General features: G+C 40.3%; 1 protein-coding gene across 4 annotated transcripts in view; it reads left to right on the plus strand.

Annotated features, from left to right (window-relative positions):
- Window positions 1–17731, plus strand: part of APAF1 (apoptotic peptidase activating factor 1) — a 435848-nt gene that overhangs the window by 83080 nt on the left and 335037 nt on the right. For all 4 annotated transcript variants that reach the window (XM_053717008.1, XM_053717007.1, XM_053717010.1 and 1 more), the window contains 2 exons: window positions 1589–1827; window positions 7942–8109. In XM_053717008.1, the coding sequence (XP_053572983.1) occupies window positions 1589–1827; window positions 7942–8109 (407 nt within the window). The remainder of the gene's footprint in view (window positions 1–1588; window positions 1828–7941; window positions 8110–17731) is intronic.

Here is a 17731-nt window from a genome sequence, read left to right on the forward strand (position 1 = left end):
AGGGGTGTATTTATAGGCATTTTGAGGTTTGGGAAACTTTGCCCCTCCTGGTAGGAATGTATAATCCCATACGTCACTAGCTCATGGACTCTTGCTAATATGAAAGAAATGAATTTATCAGGTAAGTTCTTACATAAATTATGTTTTTAAAACAATAAAAATTCTGGTGTAGACTGTCCCTTTAATCTGTCTTTTATTTAAAGGGACATAAATCCAAATGTTTAATTTCATGTTTCAGATAGTGCACACAATTTAATACAACTTTTCAATGAACTTTATTATCAGAATTGCTTAATTTCCTTATCTTTTGTTGAAGGTGCAGCAATGCACTACTGGGAGATAGGTGAACACATCAGTTGAGCCAATTAGCAACAGGCATATGTGTAACCACCAATAAGCAGCTAGCTCTCGGAATCACAGTGCTGCTCATACCTAGGTATGCTCCTAAAAAAATAGCAAGTGAACAAAGAAAATTTGATAATAGAAGTAATTTGTAAAGTTGTTAAACATTCAGTGCTCTACCTTAATCACAAAAGAAAAGTTTTGTGTTTTTATGTTCCTTTTAATTTGTTTTTCCCAGGTTACAAATTATTTCTTGATGGATAAGTACGTTTTACAAATTAAATAAAAATCTATATACTCTTTATTTAAAAGGACATGAAAACAATTTTTTTCTTTCATTGTTTAGATAGAGCATGCATTTTTAAACAACGTTCCAATTTACTATGTTTTTTAGTTTTCTTGGTATCCTTTGGTTGAAAAGCATACCGTGGCAGGCTCAGGAAAAGCAATGCACTACTGGGAGGTCACTGCATATATAGGCATCTTTTCATTGGCTCACCTGATGTGTTCTGCTAGGTCCCAGCAGTGCATTGCTACTCCTTCAACAAAGAATAAAAAGAGAATGAAGCAAATTTGAGAATAGTAAATTAGAAAACACTTTTGGGTTTCATGTACCTTTAAGCTTTAGCTCTCAACAATGAAAGTTTTAGATTTCAGTTTTAGATTGCATGCAATATATATTTTCCAAATTATTTTACTGGATATGTTTTTTCTTTTTTACATTTAGTCGAACTTTTGGAGTGCAACATGATGTTAAAGTGATAGTAAATCCTAGCGCTTGTGAAACGCTACAATTTACCTTTGGAACAAATAAAGGGGACTTTCAGGTGTGAAGTATAAAATACTTCATTCTGAAAGGTTCTTTTATTTGTTTGCAGCATTCGCCGCACTAAGCTGCTAAGGCATCCCACAGCACAACGCTATTTGGCTGAGAGGTGTCGTTTATTGCATATATTGCGGCGCCAAGCTGGATTTCACGCACGGCTATTGGCTAAAAGGGGTAATTGTTACCTCTCAGCCAAATAGCAACTCAGTGCAGCGAACACTGCAAACAAATAAAGGAGCTTTCAGAATGAAGTATTTTAAACTTTATGAATGAAAGTCCTCTTTATTTGTTCCATCACTTTAAGTAAATTAATTGGAGGGTCAGAATGTTTTTTTTTTTTAAGAAGAAAGGATTTAGCCAAGCAGCATTTGCAAAAAATTTCATTTAAAAATATATTTATTTATATTAATGTAATTACAGGCTCGCCTCTTGTCGTGTCGCTGATTGGAGCGCTTTTGAGAGATTTTCCGAATCGGTGGAGTTTTTACCTCAAGCAGCTGCGAAGAAAACAGTTTAAAAGAATAAGGAAATCCTCCTCCTATGATTATGAGGCCTTGGATGAAGCCATGTCTATAAGTGTGGATGCGCTGCCAGAAAAACTTCAGGAATACTACAAAGATTTCTCAGTCTTAGAAAAAGATGTGAAAGTCCCCACACAGGTGCAGTTAAAAGGCATTACATTTTGTAAAGAAATTTAAATGTAACAGTACATTTTGAGTTATTAACATACAATAATTTAAAGGGACTTTATAATGATAAAGTTACATGAATTTGTTAGAGCAGGTCATTTTATCACTAGTGATGCTGCAGATCTATGAGTTGAACCCCACAAAGCGGTTAAAGTAACGCACTGCTCCTTCCTCTTCTCCCGTCGTTTCATTTTGTGTTGTTTTGTATTGTCTCGATTGGTTCTTGTTATGTCTGACTCGGGTTCGAATTTTTGAACCTGTGGAAAAAAAAAAATAGCCTAACTATGAGTTTCATTTAGTCACATAAATTATTCTTCGGACTGAGGATGTAATCATGCATGCTTTATTTTAAGATATATTCATTGTCTTGCTTTGGTGGTTATTTACTTGCTCTGTGGGCTTTATCTCTGCTGTTTATGCTGATATTGTAATTGCATATCTTCATGATTGTCCTGTGTAGCGTAAAATGTTTTGTTTTATTATTGTGTTATCATTTTTGGCTATGCACAATAAATATATTTAAAAAAAAATAAAGTACCGCACTGCTGGTCCCGAGTCGAACCTTCCACTGATCCATTTGCGGGGGTTAAACACGTAAATTTGCAGAACTGCTAGCGGTAAAATTGCATGATCTAACAAATTAGAACATGTCATTTTATTTCTCTAATGGCCCTTTAATCTTTTTAAATATGGCCATTTGAGGATCATTAAAGGGACATGATTTAGATAGATGTAATCAAATTGTGAGTACAAATATTCCCTTCATTTGTGCTGATTTCTGCTGCAAAAACAAATGTTTGTACCAGTTTGGTTTCAGAGATATTACACATTATATTTTAGCCCATGTGACCTCAAACACCGCCCATTATGGCACTCTATGTAATTAAAAAAACAAATATAACATTGATTTGTTATGTTTTTGTGCTGAATTGTGCCACAAAAATGAACGCTTGTGCCGGTTTGATTTTTGAGATATTGAACTTTATATGTTAGCCCATATGATCTCAATCATTGCCTACTTTGCACCCCATGTATTTACATCGTAAATAAAAATATACCATTACTTTGTGCTCCTTTTGTGCTGTTTTGTGCGGCAAAAATGAGCACTTGTGCTTTTTTTGTTACTGATATTACCCATTGGTCTAGATTACAAGTAGAGCACTAACTTATCCCGTGGCTGGTTATTGCTACCGCAAGCTCTCGGTAGCAATTAGTACTTATAAAAATAACCAGAGATCAGATCTCTGGTTATTTTTATAAATATGCCCAAAATGCCCTCAAAATACAATGTAGTGCATTTTATTAAAAAATAAAAATGGTACCTTCCTAGCAATGTGAACGTGAGCTCGTATTTGCATTGTGCTTAACATTTAATACCAGCGCACATTAGCATGCACTGGTATTTCTCAATGGAGTGCTCATATCGCTTGTGTGCAATCGATATTTAGCACTCCACTTGTAATCTAGCCCATTGCGTTGTATATCAGAAACCAAACCGGCAAACCAAACCAAACTTTGCTGGTTTTTTTTGTGTGTGGCACAAACGCATCACAAACTAATGCTATATATTTACAATTTAAATTCATGGTGTGCAAAGTGGATGGAGAGTGAGGTCACTATAATGTACAATATCTTCAAACCAAAATGGCACAAACATTTGTTTTTGCACCACAAATCAGCACAAATTAATGTTATATTTGTAATCACTGTTTAATTAAATTGGGTGCCATAGTGGGCAGAGATTGAGTTCACATGGGCAAATATGTGTAATTTATCACATTTTATTAATGATCAAAGTAAATTTTATGTAGCTTTTGCAAATTATGTTCAATTAATGTTTTTTATGATTTTGGAAATTGTGCTTTTCTAGAATTTTTGGTTTTAGTATATTTGAGATATATTGTGTGTGGTGGACTGACAATACCAAACCAGACAAGACCGACTGTGCAAAAATAAAAATCAGCCGTATTAGTGAAAGTATATTTGTTTACAATAGAGAAGAGCCTAATGCACTTTTTAAGGAACCTTAGAGTCCGCCAAGATTCATCTCATGTATGATATAATCCTGATGTCGCAGGGGTTTTTTAAGTGCCAGAAAATATGTATATCTCTGCTATTTATGAAAACATGTTTTTCTTCTTAAACGGGAAGAGTCCACAGCTGCATTCATTACTTTTGGGAATTCAGAACCTGGCCACCAGGAGGAGGCAAAGACACTCCCAGCCAAAGGCTTAAATAGCTCCGCCACTTCCCTCATCCCCCAGTCATTCTTTGCCTTTCGTCACAGGAGGTTGGCAGAGAAGTGTCGGAAGATTTTTATATAGTCTCTTATGGAGGGCAGTACTCTTCGAAATGGGACTGGAGTTTTAAGTAATCCTGTCAGCCTCTCAGTAAGAGCATGGATGAATGTTAGTCTGGAGATGCAGGGAGAGTCTTTCTGCAAAGCCATCCCGACTCGTGCTGCCTGCTTTCTTCTCTCAAGTCCATATCAGAAGCGAGGCTACTATCTGTCACACTTGAAGGGCCATGTTCCTGTTCCACTGCGTTGATTCTGGTAAGAGAGTTTCATTTTACTTCGATGAGGTGAATAAAGTAATGTAAACGAAGAAGTCAGGGTCTCAGTGGGACTCCTTTATCTTTGAGGAATCGAGGGTTAATATCTCCTGAGGGGGGTTATTGAACAGGGGGGACTTTAATCATGTTTGTTATGTGATTCTGTCTGCTAATGTGTAGTGTTATTTGGGCTCGTGGCTAGATCGGAACATAACAGCCTTTCTTGTCAGGCTGCGCAGCCCTTGTAGGCCTTGGCATGCTTTTCTATGGACTGCACGGTGAGTGAACCTTGTGACCAGGCGTGGTCACGCTTCTGTGCTCCATTTCCGTATTCCTGACCGCGTGGCGACGGAGAGAGTCTGTTTCGCTAGCTGTCTGGGTCTCAGGAGGTGGTGAGTGCCCCAGCCATTGGGGTGTAAGGTGCCATATTTTATTTTTCTGTCCATAATTTCTATATACCAAGTTATGGAGGATTCTGACTTTTTGGAGATGGATGTCTCTGATTCAGATTCTACTTCTTGTGAAGAGTATGAAATGGCCCAGGTAATCCATGCACATCAGTTATGTTCCGAATGCCGCTCTAGAGTGCTCTCTTTTCTCGATACAGGGAACTTAGAGTCCGCCGAGCCATCCGCCCCTGGGGATCCCATATCCCTAGAACCTTCTTTGGCTACGCAAGCAGGTGTCCCTAATGCCGTTACCCCTTCTCCGGAAGCCGGCTTGTTTCCTCCAGAGGTTACGACACGGTTCCGCATGGCCATATATATGACCCTGGCGCATTTACATCTTCCAGAGGAGGTGTTGCTGAGATACTGTCCATGTTATGCTAACCGGGGTTCGTCAGGCGTGGGATCGCCTGGGTCAGATCAGCCATCTGGGGAAGCGGTCTCCTCTGAAGCTTCAGGGGCCCAACCTTTGGGGTCGGGGTCATCAGTTGCCCCGGCAGAGTTAAGTCTTGCTTTTCGTTATAGACTGGCGCGCCTTCGTGTCCTGCTATGGCATGTTTTGGCGGTGCTGGAGGATCCCAGTACTACGGTCTTCTGTTCCAGACGGCAAGCTGGGTTAGACGTGTGGGGATGAGGTTAATTTCTTGGTCATCTTCAATTTTCCTTTCCTTTTTGGGTATCTTATTCTAGTTCTGAGCTGTGGAAGAATAGGTTTTCTGATTGGCTGGTCCCGTTGGTGTACCCATTCCTCTTGGGCGTTCACCTGCGAGTGCTGCTCTTCTTTTATTTGATCAGGTTAGGATGTATTATTAATTTTTTAAGAATCTCATGTCCATAATGACTTCTCAGTCGGAAATATTTCTTCTCTGGAATTTGATAATAGCGATTTTGTGGATAATTGGGGCACTTCCGCGGAATTCGCATGTTAAGGTGTTAGTACATTGTTATGTCTTTAAATCCTTTTATCGAGTCCTCATGGGGTCTCGAATTCCCTCGTCTTCTGTTTTGAGGTTCTCCTCTTGGAATCTGTTTTCCTTGATGACGGTCTCTCTTCTTTCGGGTTGAGGTTGATGGGCCTTTTTGTCCCCTCCCTTGGGGTTGGCTTCAGGTCATCTGTTTCTGGAAGTTAAAGGGACAGTCTAGGCCAAAATAAACTTTCATGATTCAGATAGAGCATGTAATTTTAAACAATTTTCCAATTTACTTTTATCACCAATTTTGCTTTGTTCTCTTGGTATTCTTAGTTGAAAGCTTAACCTAGGAGGTTCATATGCTAATTTCTTAGACCTTGAAGCCCACCTCTTTCAGATTGCATTTTAACAGTTTTTCACCAGTAGAGGGTGTTAGTTCACGTATTTCATATAGATAACACTGTGCTCGTGCACGAGAAGTTATCTGGGAGCAGGCACTGATTGGCTAGACTGCAAGTCTGTCAAAAGAACTGAAAAAAGGTTTAGAGGTTTAAAGGTTTAAGCAGAGGCTTAGATACAAGATAATCACAGAGGTTAAAAGTATATTATTATAAATGTGTTAGTTATGCAAAACTGGGAAATGGGTAATAAAGGGATTATCTATCTTTTAAAACAATAAAAATTCTGGTGTAGACTGTCCCTTTAAAGCTTTTTGGTTATTCTACTTCCGGGATCTCGTCTGCTAACATCTTTTTGGGAGATGTACAGATTAGATTGTCTCCCCCCTTTCCTGTGTCGGCCCTGCTTAGGCGTTTGGTTTTTTTTTCCCACCAGGGACTAGGATACATGCTCCTTCTTCAATCCTCAAGATGTAGGGGTGTCAGGGGAGTGGATTCTGAGGATCTTGGAGACTTTTGTTAGCTTCTCTACCTAGTTTCTAAGGGAGATGTGGTTAGTTTCACCGCATCTGAAGCAGGAGGTTGTGGGCTTGAACCCAGATAATGCTCCTTTGTCTCCAGAATCACAAGACAGATGAGAAAAGCTAGCTTTCCTAAGCAGTGTTTTCTGTTTTCTCATATGTTACTTAGTCTTTGGACTTAGAAATTATCCCTAGAGCCTTATTGCCTTCCAGAGTGGCTGTGTGGCTTCACTATTGCCTATCACCCTTTATGTTGGGAGTTGTATCCCGCTGTGGGTGTCCTAAGCTCTCTGTGTATGGGACATTTAGTGAACGTTCAATGTCCAAGGTGTCTTGGATATGACTGTGATTACTTCGCCTCTGGTGCAAAGTCTACTCCGGATGGGGTAACCTAGTGGTTCCTCAGGGGTTATTAAATATTTAAGCTGGTTTCGAATTTTTGGGTGCCCGGGTTTGTTTTTCCTGTCTTTGACTGGAATTTTGGGGGTCTGTATCCAGATCCCTTTTTTGTTTCTTCTTGCACCTTTTTTCACCCTGATATTTCTTCTATTGTTCCTTGATCCCTCGTCAGAATGACTGGGGGAGGAGGGAAGTGGGGGAGGTATTTAAGCCTGGTGGCCAGGTTCTGAATTCCCAAAAGTAATGAATGCAGCTGTGGACTCTTCCCGTCAGAAGAAAAGAAAATTATCAGGTAAGCCTAAATCTAATCCAGAATTGTCATTGTTTAAAAAGATATAATCCCTTTATTACCCATTCCCCAGTTTTGCATAACCAACACTGTTATATTTATATACTTTTTACCTCTGTGATTACCTTGTATCTAAGCCTCTTCAGACTGCCCCTTATCTCAGTGCTTTTGACAGACATGTATTGTAGCCAATCAGGGCTGACTCCTAAACAACTCCACGGGAGTGAGCACAATCTTATCTATTTGACACACTTGAACTAGCACTATCTAACTGTGAAAAACTGTCAAAATGCTGACGTAGGAGGCGGTTTTCAATAGTTTAAAAATCAGTTTGAACCTAACTAGGTTTGGCTTTCAAAACAAAATAACAAGTGAGCAAAGCAAATTTGATGATAAAAGTAGATTGGAAAGTTGTTTAAAATTGCATGCCCTATCTGAATCATGAAAGTTTTATTTTGACTAGACTGTCCCTTTAAGATCTCTTGTCATAAAAAGTTTGTTGCAATGCAAGAATGTGTATGACACAAGTGTCTGTAGTTTGTAACCTGTAATGTTTCCTTCTTGCAGGTTTTTTGCCAGCTGTGGAATATGGATCAGGAAGATGTAGAAGACATGCTTCAGGAGTTTGTCAACAAGTCATTATTATACTGTGATCGAAATGGGAAATCCTTCTTATATTATTTACATGATCTTCAGCTGGACTTCCTTACCGAGAGGAATCGCGACAAGCTTCCTGTATGAACTGTTAATATTTAATTACGATCTCTATTTACAGATTGCAGGTTAAACAATGGTATTATGCATGTTTATATAATCATTATGTACATCCCAATTTGTACACCGTGAATTTTATGCAGTGTAGACTGTTTTTTCTGTATAAAAATGAATGAAAATCTGCACATGTATTATCAGAACATGAATATTTTTACAGTGCATGGTCAGACGGTAATCACTTCATCTCACAACTTATTGAAAATATTATTTATTTTCTCAGCTACCGCTAAAGTTAATGATGTTAATTAATAATGTAGTGCTGCTCTGGTTTGTGTATTTGTCACAAGCTGGTATATTTATTATAGCTTCTGACACATTCTACTCGTATAAAATACTATTTTGTGCAAGTTTTTAAGCAACCACAAGAACATAAAAACAAATGTTTGGATAGTAGATAAGAACCAGAAGACCCATCAAGTTGACTTATAATTAATTTATTTTTTAGTGTAGGCTACATTAATTATATAGATAACTTTATGCCTATCCCAGGCATTCTTTATTTCCCTAACAGTCGCCTAGATTACCATTTTTGTCGGTAAAGCTGTGCGGGGCTAACAAGCCTTTTTTTCTTACCGCTCACTTAAGCCAACGCTGGTATTATGAGTTTTCTGCAAGCCGGCGTTAGCCTCAGAAAATTGAGCGTTGAGCAAAATGTAGCTCCACATCTTATCTCAATACCAGCGTTGCTTACAGTAGCAGTAAGCTGGCAAAACGTGCTCGTGCACGATTTCCCCATAGGAAACAATGGGGCTGAGCTGGCTGAAAAACAACCTAACACCTGCAAAAAAGCAGCGTTCAGCTCCTAACGCAGCCCCATTGTTTCCTATGGAGAAATAAGTTATGTCTGCACCTAACACCCTAACATGAACCCCGAGTCTAAACATCCCTAATATTACACTTATTAACCCCTAATCTTCCGCCCCCGACATCGTCGCCACCTACATTAGATTATTAACCCCTAATCTGCCGCTCCGGACACCGCCGCCACCTACATTATACTTATGAACCCCTAATCTACTGCCCCCAACATCGCCGACACCTACATTATATTTATTAACCCCTAATCTGCCACCCCCAACGTCGCCACAACTATATTAAACTTATTAACCCCTAAACCTAAGTCTAACCTTAAGTCTAACCCCCCCTAACTTAAATATAATTTAAATTAAACAAAATTAATTTAACATAAATTAATCCTATTTAAAACTAAATACTTACCGATAAAATAAACCCTAAGCTAGCTACAATATAACTAATAGTTACATTGTAGCTATTTTAGGATTTATTTTTATTTTACAGGCAATTTTGTATTTATTTTAACTAGGTAGAATAGTTATTAAATAGTTATTAACTATTTACTAACTACCTAGCTAAAATAAGTACAAAATTACCTGTAAAATAAACTGTAACCTAAGTTACAATTACACCTAACACTACACTATAATTAAACTAATTACCTAAACTACCTACAATTAATTACAATTAAATTAAATCCACTAAATTACAAATTACAGAAAAAAAAAGAATTACAAGAATTTTAAACTAATTACACCTAATCTAATCCCCCTAATAAAATTCCCTACCCTATACTAAATTACAAATAGCCCTTAAAAGGGCCTTTTGCGGGGCATTGCCCCAATGTAATCAGCTCTTTCACCTGTAAAAAAAAAAATACAATACCCCCCAACATTAAAACCCACCACCCACACACCCAACCCTACTCTAAAACCCACCCAATCCCCCCTTAAAAAAACCTAACACTACCCCCTTAAAGATCACCCTACCTTGAGCCGTCTTTACCCAGCCGGGCACAAGTGGTCCTCCAGAGGGTCCGAAGTCTTCATCCTATCTTGCCAGAAGAGGACATCCAGGCGGCATCTTCTATCTTCATCCTTCCGGAGTGGAGCAGGTCCATCTTCAAGACATCCGACGCGGAGCATCCTCTTCATCCGACGGCCGACGACTGAATGACTGGTCCTTTAAATGACGTCATCCAAGATGGCGTCCCTTGAATTCCGATTGGCTGATAGAATCCTATCAGCCAATCGGAATTAAGGTAGGAAAAATCCTATTGGCTGATGCAATCAGCCAATAGGATTGACCTCACATTATATTGGCTGATTGGAACAGCCAATAGAATGCGAGCTCAATCCTATTGGCTGATTGCATCAGCCAATATGATTTTTCCTACCTTAATTCCGATTGGCTGATAGGATTCTCTGCGTCGGATGTCTTGAAGATGGACCCGCTCTGCTCCGGAAGGATGAAGATAGAAGATGCCGCCTGGATGAAGCCTTCTGCCGTTCTGGATGTCCTCTTCTGGCCGGATAGGATGAAGACTTCGGACCCTCTGGAGGACCACTTGTGCCCAGCTGGGTGAAGACGGCTCAAGGTAGGGTGATCTTCAAGGGGGTGGTGTTAGGTTTTTTTTAAGGGGGGATTGGGTATGTTTTAGAGTAGGGTTGGGTGTGTGGGTGGTGGGTTTTAATGTTGGGGGGGTATTGTAATTTTTTTTTACAGGTAAAAGAGCTGATTACTTTGGGGCAATGCCCGCAAAAGGCCCTTTTAAGGGCTATTTGTAATTTAGTATAGGGTAGGGAATTATTTTGGGGGGCTTTTTATTTTATTAGGAGGATTAGATTAGGTGTAATTAGTTTAAAATTTTTGTATTTCTTTTTTTTTCTGTAATTTAGTTTATTTAATTTAATTGTAATTAATTGTAGGTAGTTTAGGTTATTAGTTTAATTATAGTGTGGTGTTAGGTGTAATTGTAACTTAGGTTAGGGTTTATTTTACAGGTAAATTTGTACTTATTTTAGCTAGGTAGTTATTAAATATTTAATAACTATTCTACCTAGTTTAAATAAATACAAAGTTGCCTGTAAAATAGAAATAAATCCTAAGCTAGCTATAATGTAACTATTAGTTATATTGTAGCTATCTTAGGGTTTATTTTATTGGTAAGTATTTAGTTTTAAATAGGGTTAATTTATTTTGTTTAATTTAAATTATATTTAAGATGGGGGGGTTAGACTTAGGGTTAGACTTAGGTTTAGGGGTAATAAATTTAATATAGTAGCAGCAACGTTGGGGTCAGAAGATTAGGGGTTAATGTAGGTAGGTGTTGGCGATGTTAGGGACAGCAGATTAGGGGTTAATAAAATTTAACTAGTGTTTGCGAGGCGGGAGTGCGGCGGTTTAGGGGTTAATATATTTAAGTGGCGGCGATGTCCGGTCGGCAGATTAGGGGTTAAACATATTAGTTAAGTGTTTCCGATGGGGGGGGGGGCCTCGGTTTAGGGGTTAATAGGTAGTTTATGGGTGTTAGTGTACTTTTAGCACTTTAGTTAAGAGTTTTATGCTACGGAGTTAGCCCATAAAACTCCTAACTACTGACTTTTAAATGCGGTAGGAGTCTGGACAGGAGAGGGTCTACCGCTCACTTTTTCAGGCGATCGTAATACCGGCGTTAGGCAAATCCCATTAAAAAGATAGGATACGCATTTGACGTAAGGGGATTTGCGGTAAGCTAAAATCGCGGAAAAAAATTGAGCGGTAGACCCTTTCCTGCCTGACTCGTAATACCAGCGGGCATTAAAAAGCAGCGTTGGGACCCCTCAACGCTGCTTTTTAAGGCTAACGCAAGACTCGTAATCTCGCCGAGTGTTTCTCCTGATGATGTTCATTGAAAGTCTATTCCTTCAATCCACCTTCCTTTCTTTAAGATAAAGCGTGCACAAAAAACTCATGAACCTGTACCCCTGCCCCTTGGTATAATGACCCAGTGTTCTGGTATTGATCTTTTCATGAAAAATCCACAGCTTCACTGTGTACCTTACTATATTTGAAGGTTTATGTATTATCACTTCTCTGCCTTCTTTTCCTTCTCTCCTCTAAGCTATACTTACAAAGGTCAGTTTTTACACTGTGCCATTTTCGTTGCACTCTTTTTTTCTCTCCAGATTTATATCCTTCTGGAAATACAATCTCTTGAGCAATATTAATTTATAACATAAATTTTATGTCATTCAGTCTGTTTAAAGGAACTATAAAAGGTAATTTGCCTTCCCCAATATAGCTTTCAATAATCACCTTACTTCTCATATAACTTTTTAATGTATAATCCCCCCCAACAAAAAATTGTCATGTAACTCCCTGCGCTTGCGGCTTCACAGGATACTGGCAAATCAGAGCTGAACTAACATCCTTTTTAGTTGTGTACTACAGTCTACCTAGTTCAGATCTAACATATGACCGTATATATTTAAACACATATTTGTTATATTAATTGTATTCTTTTTTTTAAATAATATTTTTGTTGTGCTTTAAAATAATGATATTAACATGTATATGATTTTTCTCCAACATAGGTGTGTCCGGTCCACGGCGTCATCCTTACTTGTGGGATATTCTCTTCCCCAACAGGAAATGGCAAAGAGCCCAGCAAAGCTGGTCACATGATCCCTCCTAGGCTCCGCCTACCCCAGTCATTCTCTTTGCCGTTGTACAGGCAACATCTCCACGGAGATGGCTTAGAGTTTTTTAGTGTTTAACTGTAGTTTTTCATTATTCAATCAAGAGTTTGTTATTTTCAAATAGTGCTGGTACGTACTATTTACTCAGAAACAGAAAAGAGATGAAGAATTCTGTTTGTATGAGGAAAATGATTTTAGCAACCGTAACTAAAATCCATGGCTGTTCCACACAGGACTGTTGAGAGCAATTAACTTCAGTTGGGGGAACAGTTTGCAGTCCCTTGCTGCTTGAGGTATGACACATTCTAACAAGACGATGTAATGCTGGAAGCTTTCATTTTCCCTATGGGATCCGGTAAGCCATGTTTATTACGATTGTAAATAAGGGCTTCACAAGGGCTTATTTAAACTGTAGACTTTTTCTGGGCTAAATCGATTGATTATTAACACATATTTAGCCTTGAGGAATCATTTTATCTGGGTATTTTGATATAATAATATCGGCAGGCACTGTTTTAGACACCTTATTCTTTAGGGGCTTTCCCAAAGCATAGGCAGAGTCTCATTTTCGCGCCGGTGTTGCGCACTTGTTTTTGAGAGGCATGGCATGCAGTCGCATGTGAGAGGAGCTCTGATACTTATAAAAGACTTCTGAAGGCGTCATTTGGTATCGTATTCCCCTTTGGGTTTGGTTGGGTCTCAGCAAAGCAGATACCAGGGACTGTAAAGGGGTTTAAAGCTTAAAACGGCTCCGGTTCCGTTATTTTAAGGGTTAAAGCTTCCAAAATTGGTGTGCAATATTTTCAAGGCTTTAAGACGCTGTGGTGAAAATTTGGTGAATTTTGAACAATTCCTTCATGTTTTTTCGCAATTGCAGTAATAAAGTGTGTTCAGTTTAAAATTTAAAGTGACAGTAACGGTTTTATTTTAAAACGTTTTTTGTACTTTCTGATCAAGTTTATGCCTGTTTAACATGTCTGAACTACCAGATAGACTGTGTTCTGAATGTGGGGAAGCCAGAATTCCTATTCATTTAAATAAATGTGATTTATGTGATAATGACAATGATGCCCAAGATGATTCCTCAAGTGAGGGGAGTAAGCATGGTACTGCATCATTCCCTCCTTCGTCTACACGAGTCTTGCCCACTCAGGAGGCCCCTAGTACATCTAGCGCGCCAATACTCCTTACTATGCAACAATTAACGGCTGTAATGGATAATTCTGTTAAAAACATTTTAGCCAAAATGAACCCTTGTCAGCGTAAGCGTGGCTGCTCTGTTTTAGTTACTGAAGAGCATGACGACGCTGATATTAATATCTCTGAAGGGCCCCTAACCCAATCTGAGGGGGCCAGGGAGGTTTTGTCTGAGGGAGAAATTACTGATTTAGGGAACATTTCTCAGCAGGCTGAATCTGATGTGATTACATTTAAATTTAAATTGGAACATCTCCGCATTTTGCTTAAGGAGGTATTATCCACTCTGGATGATTGTGAAAATTTAGTCATCCCAGAGAAACTATGTAAAATGGACAAGTTCCTAGAGGTGCCGGGGCTCCCAGAAGCTTTTCCTATACCCAAGCGGGTGGCGGACATTGTTAATAAAGAATGGGAAAGGCCCGGTATTCCTTTCGTCCCTCCCCCCATATTTAAAAAATTGTTTCCTATGGTCGACCCCAGAAAGGACTTATGGCAGTCAGTCCCCAAGGTCGAGGGAGCGGTTTCTACTTTAAACAAACGCACCACTATTCCCATAGAGGATAGTTGTGCTTTCAAAGATCCTATGGATAAAAAATTAGAAGGTTTGCTTAAAAAGATGTTTATTCAGCAGGGTTACCTTCTACAACCCATTTCATGCATTGTCCCTGTCACTACTGCCGCATATTTCTGGTTTGATGAACTGCTTAAGGTGCTCGATAGTGACTCTCCTCCTTATGAGGAGATTATGGACAGAATCAATGCTCTCAAATTGGCTAATTCTTTCACTCTAGACGCCTCTTTGCAATTGGCTAAGTTAGCGGCTAAGAACTCTGGGTTTGCTATTGTGGCGCGCAGAGCGCTTTGGTTGAAATCTTGGTCGGCTGATGCGTCTTCCAAGAACAAGCTACTAAACATTCCTTTCAAGGGGAAAACGTTGTTTGGTCCTGACTTGAAGGAGATTATCTCTGATATCACTGGGGGTAAGGGCCACGCCCTTCCTCAGGATCGGCCTTTCAAGGCAAAAAATAGACCTAATTTTCGTCCCTTTCGTAAAAACGGACCAGCCCAAGGTGCTACGTCCTCTAAGCAAGAGGGTAATACTTCTCAGGCCAAGCCAGCTTGGAGACCAATGCAAGGCTGGAACAAGGGAAAGCAGGCCAAAAAACCTGCCACTGCTACCAAGACAGCATGAAATATTGGCCCCCGATCCGGGACCGGATCTGGTGGGGGGCAGACTCTCTCTCTTCGCTCAGGCTTGGGCAAGAGATGTTCTGGATCCTTGGGCGCTAGAAATAGTCTCCCAGGGTTATCTTCTGGAATTCAAGGGACTTCCCCCAAGGGGGAGGTTCCACAGGTCGCAGTTGTCTTCAGACCACATAAAAAGACAGGCGTTCTTACATTGTGTAGAAGACCTGTTAAAAATGGGAGTGATTCATCCTGTTCCATTAAGAGAACAAGGGATGGGGTTCTACTCCAATCTGTTCATAGTTCCCAAAAAAGAGGGAACGTTCAGACCAATCCTAGATCTCAAGATCTTAAACAAATTTCTCAAGGTCCCATCGTTCAAGATGGAAACCATTCGAACTATCCTCCCTTCCATCCAGGAAGGTCAATTCATGACCACGGTGGATTTAAAGGATGCGTATCTACATATTCCTATCCACAAGGAACATCATCGGTTCCTAAGGTTTGCATTCCTGGACAAACATTACCAGTTCGTGGCGCTTCCTTTCGGATTAGCCACTGCTCCAAGGATTTTCACAAAGGTACTAGGGTCCCTTCTAGCGGTGCTAAGACCAAGGGGCATTGCAGTAGTACCTTACCTGGACGACATTCTGATTCAAGCGTCGTCCCTTCCTCAAGCAAAGGCTCACACGGACATTGTCCTGGCCTTTCTCAGATCTCACGGCTGGAAAGTGAACGTGGAAAAGAGTTCTCTATCCCCGTCAACAAGGGTTCCCTTCTTGGGAACAATTATAGACTCCTTAGAAATGAGGATCTTTCTAACAGAGGCCAGAAAAACAAAGCTTCTGGACTCTTGTCGGATACTTCATTCCGTTCCTCTTCCTTCCATAGCTCAGTGCATGGAAGTGATCGGGTTGATGGTGGCGGCGATGGACATAGTTCCTTTTGCGCGCATTCATCTAAGACCATTACAACTGTGCATGCTCAGTCAGTGGAATGGGGACTATACAGACTTGTCTCCGAAGATACAAGTAAATCAGAGAACCAGAGACTCACTCCGTTGGTGGCTGTCCCTGGACAATCTGTCTCAAGGGATGATGTTCCACAGACCAGAGTGGGTCATTGTCACGACCGACGCCAGTCTGATAGGCTGGGGCGCGGTCTGGGGATCCCTGAAAGCTCAGGGTCTTTGGTTTCGGGAAGAATCTCTTCTACCGATAAATATTCTGGAACTGAGAGCGATATTCAATGCTCTCCAGGCCTGGCCCCAGCTTGCGAGGACCAGGTTCATACGGTTTCAATCAGACAACATGACGACTGTTGCGTACATCAACCATCAGGGGGGAACAAGGAGTTCCCTAGCGATGGAAGAAGTAACCAAAATTATTCTTTGGGCGGAGTCTCACTCCTGCCACCTGTCTGCTATCCACATCCCAGGAGTGGAAAATTGGGAAGCGGATTTTCTGAGTCGGCAGACATTGCATCCGGGGGAGTGGGAACTCCATCCGGAAATCTTTGCCCAAGTCACTCACCTGTGGGGCATTCCAGACATGGATCTGATGGCCTCTCGTCAGAACTTCAAAGTTCCTTGCTACGGGGCCAGATCCAGGGATCCCAAGGCGGCTCTAGTGGATGCACTAGTAGCACCTTGGACCTTCAAACTAGCTTATGTGTTCCCGCCATTTCCTCTCATCCCCAGGCTGATAGCCAGGATCAAGCAGGAGAGGGCGTCGGTGATCTTGATAGCTCCTGCGTGGCCACGCAGGACTTGGTATGCAGATCTGGTGAATATGTCATCGGCTCCACCTTGGAAGCTACCTTTGAGACGAGACCTTCTTGTTCAGGGTCCGTTCGAACATCCGAATCTGGTTTCACTCCAGCTGACTGCTTGGAGATTGAACGCTTGATTTTATCGAAGCGAGGATTCTCAGATTCTGTTATCGATACTCTTGTTCAGGCCAGAAAGCCTGTGACTAGAAAGATTTACCACAAAATTTGGAAAAAATATATCTGTTGGTGTGAATCTAAAGGATTCCCTTGGGACAAGGTTAAGATTCCTAGGATTCTATCCTTCCTTCAAGAAGGATTGGAAAAAGGATTATCTGCAAGTTCCCTGAAGGGACAGATTTCTGCCTTGTCGGTATTACTTCACAAAAAGCTGGCAGCTGTGCCAGATGTTCAAGCCTTTGTTCAGGCTCTGGTTAGAATCAAGCCTGTTTACAAACCTTTGACTCCTCCTTGGAGTCTCAATTTAGTTCTTTCAGTTCTTCAGGGGGTTCCGTTTGAACCCTTACATTCCGTTGATATTAAGTTATTATCTTGGAAAGTTTTGTTTTTAGTTGCGATTTCTTCTGCTAGAAGAGTCTCAGAATTATCTGCTCTGCAGTGTTCTCCTCCTTATCTGGTGTTCCATGCAGATAAGGTGGTTTTACGTACTAAACCTGGTTTTCTTCCAAAAGTTGTTTCTAACAAAAACATTAACCAGGAGATTATCGTACCTTCTCTGTGTCCAAAACCAGTTTCAAAGAAGGAACGTTTGTTGCACAATTTGGATGTTGTTCGCGCTCTAAAATTCTATTTAGATGCTACAAAGGATTTTAGACAAACATCTTCCTTGTTTGTTGTTTATTCAGGTAAAAGGAGAGGTCAAAAAGCAACTTCTACCTCTCTCTCTTTTTGGATTAAAAGCATCATCAGATTGGCTTACGAGACTGCTGGACGGC

This window comes from Bombina bombina, chromosome 6 (genome assembly GCF_027579735.1).
Source record: "Bombina bombina isolate aBomBom1 chromosome 6, aBomBom1.pri, whole genome shotgun sequence".
Classification (NCBI taxonomy): Eukaryota; Metazoa; Chordata; class Amphibia; order Anura; family Bombinatoridae; genus Bombina; species Bombina bombina.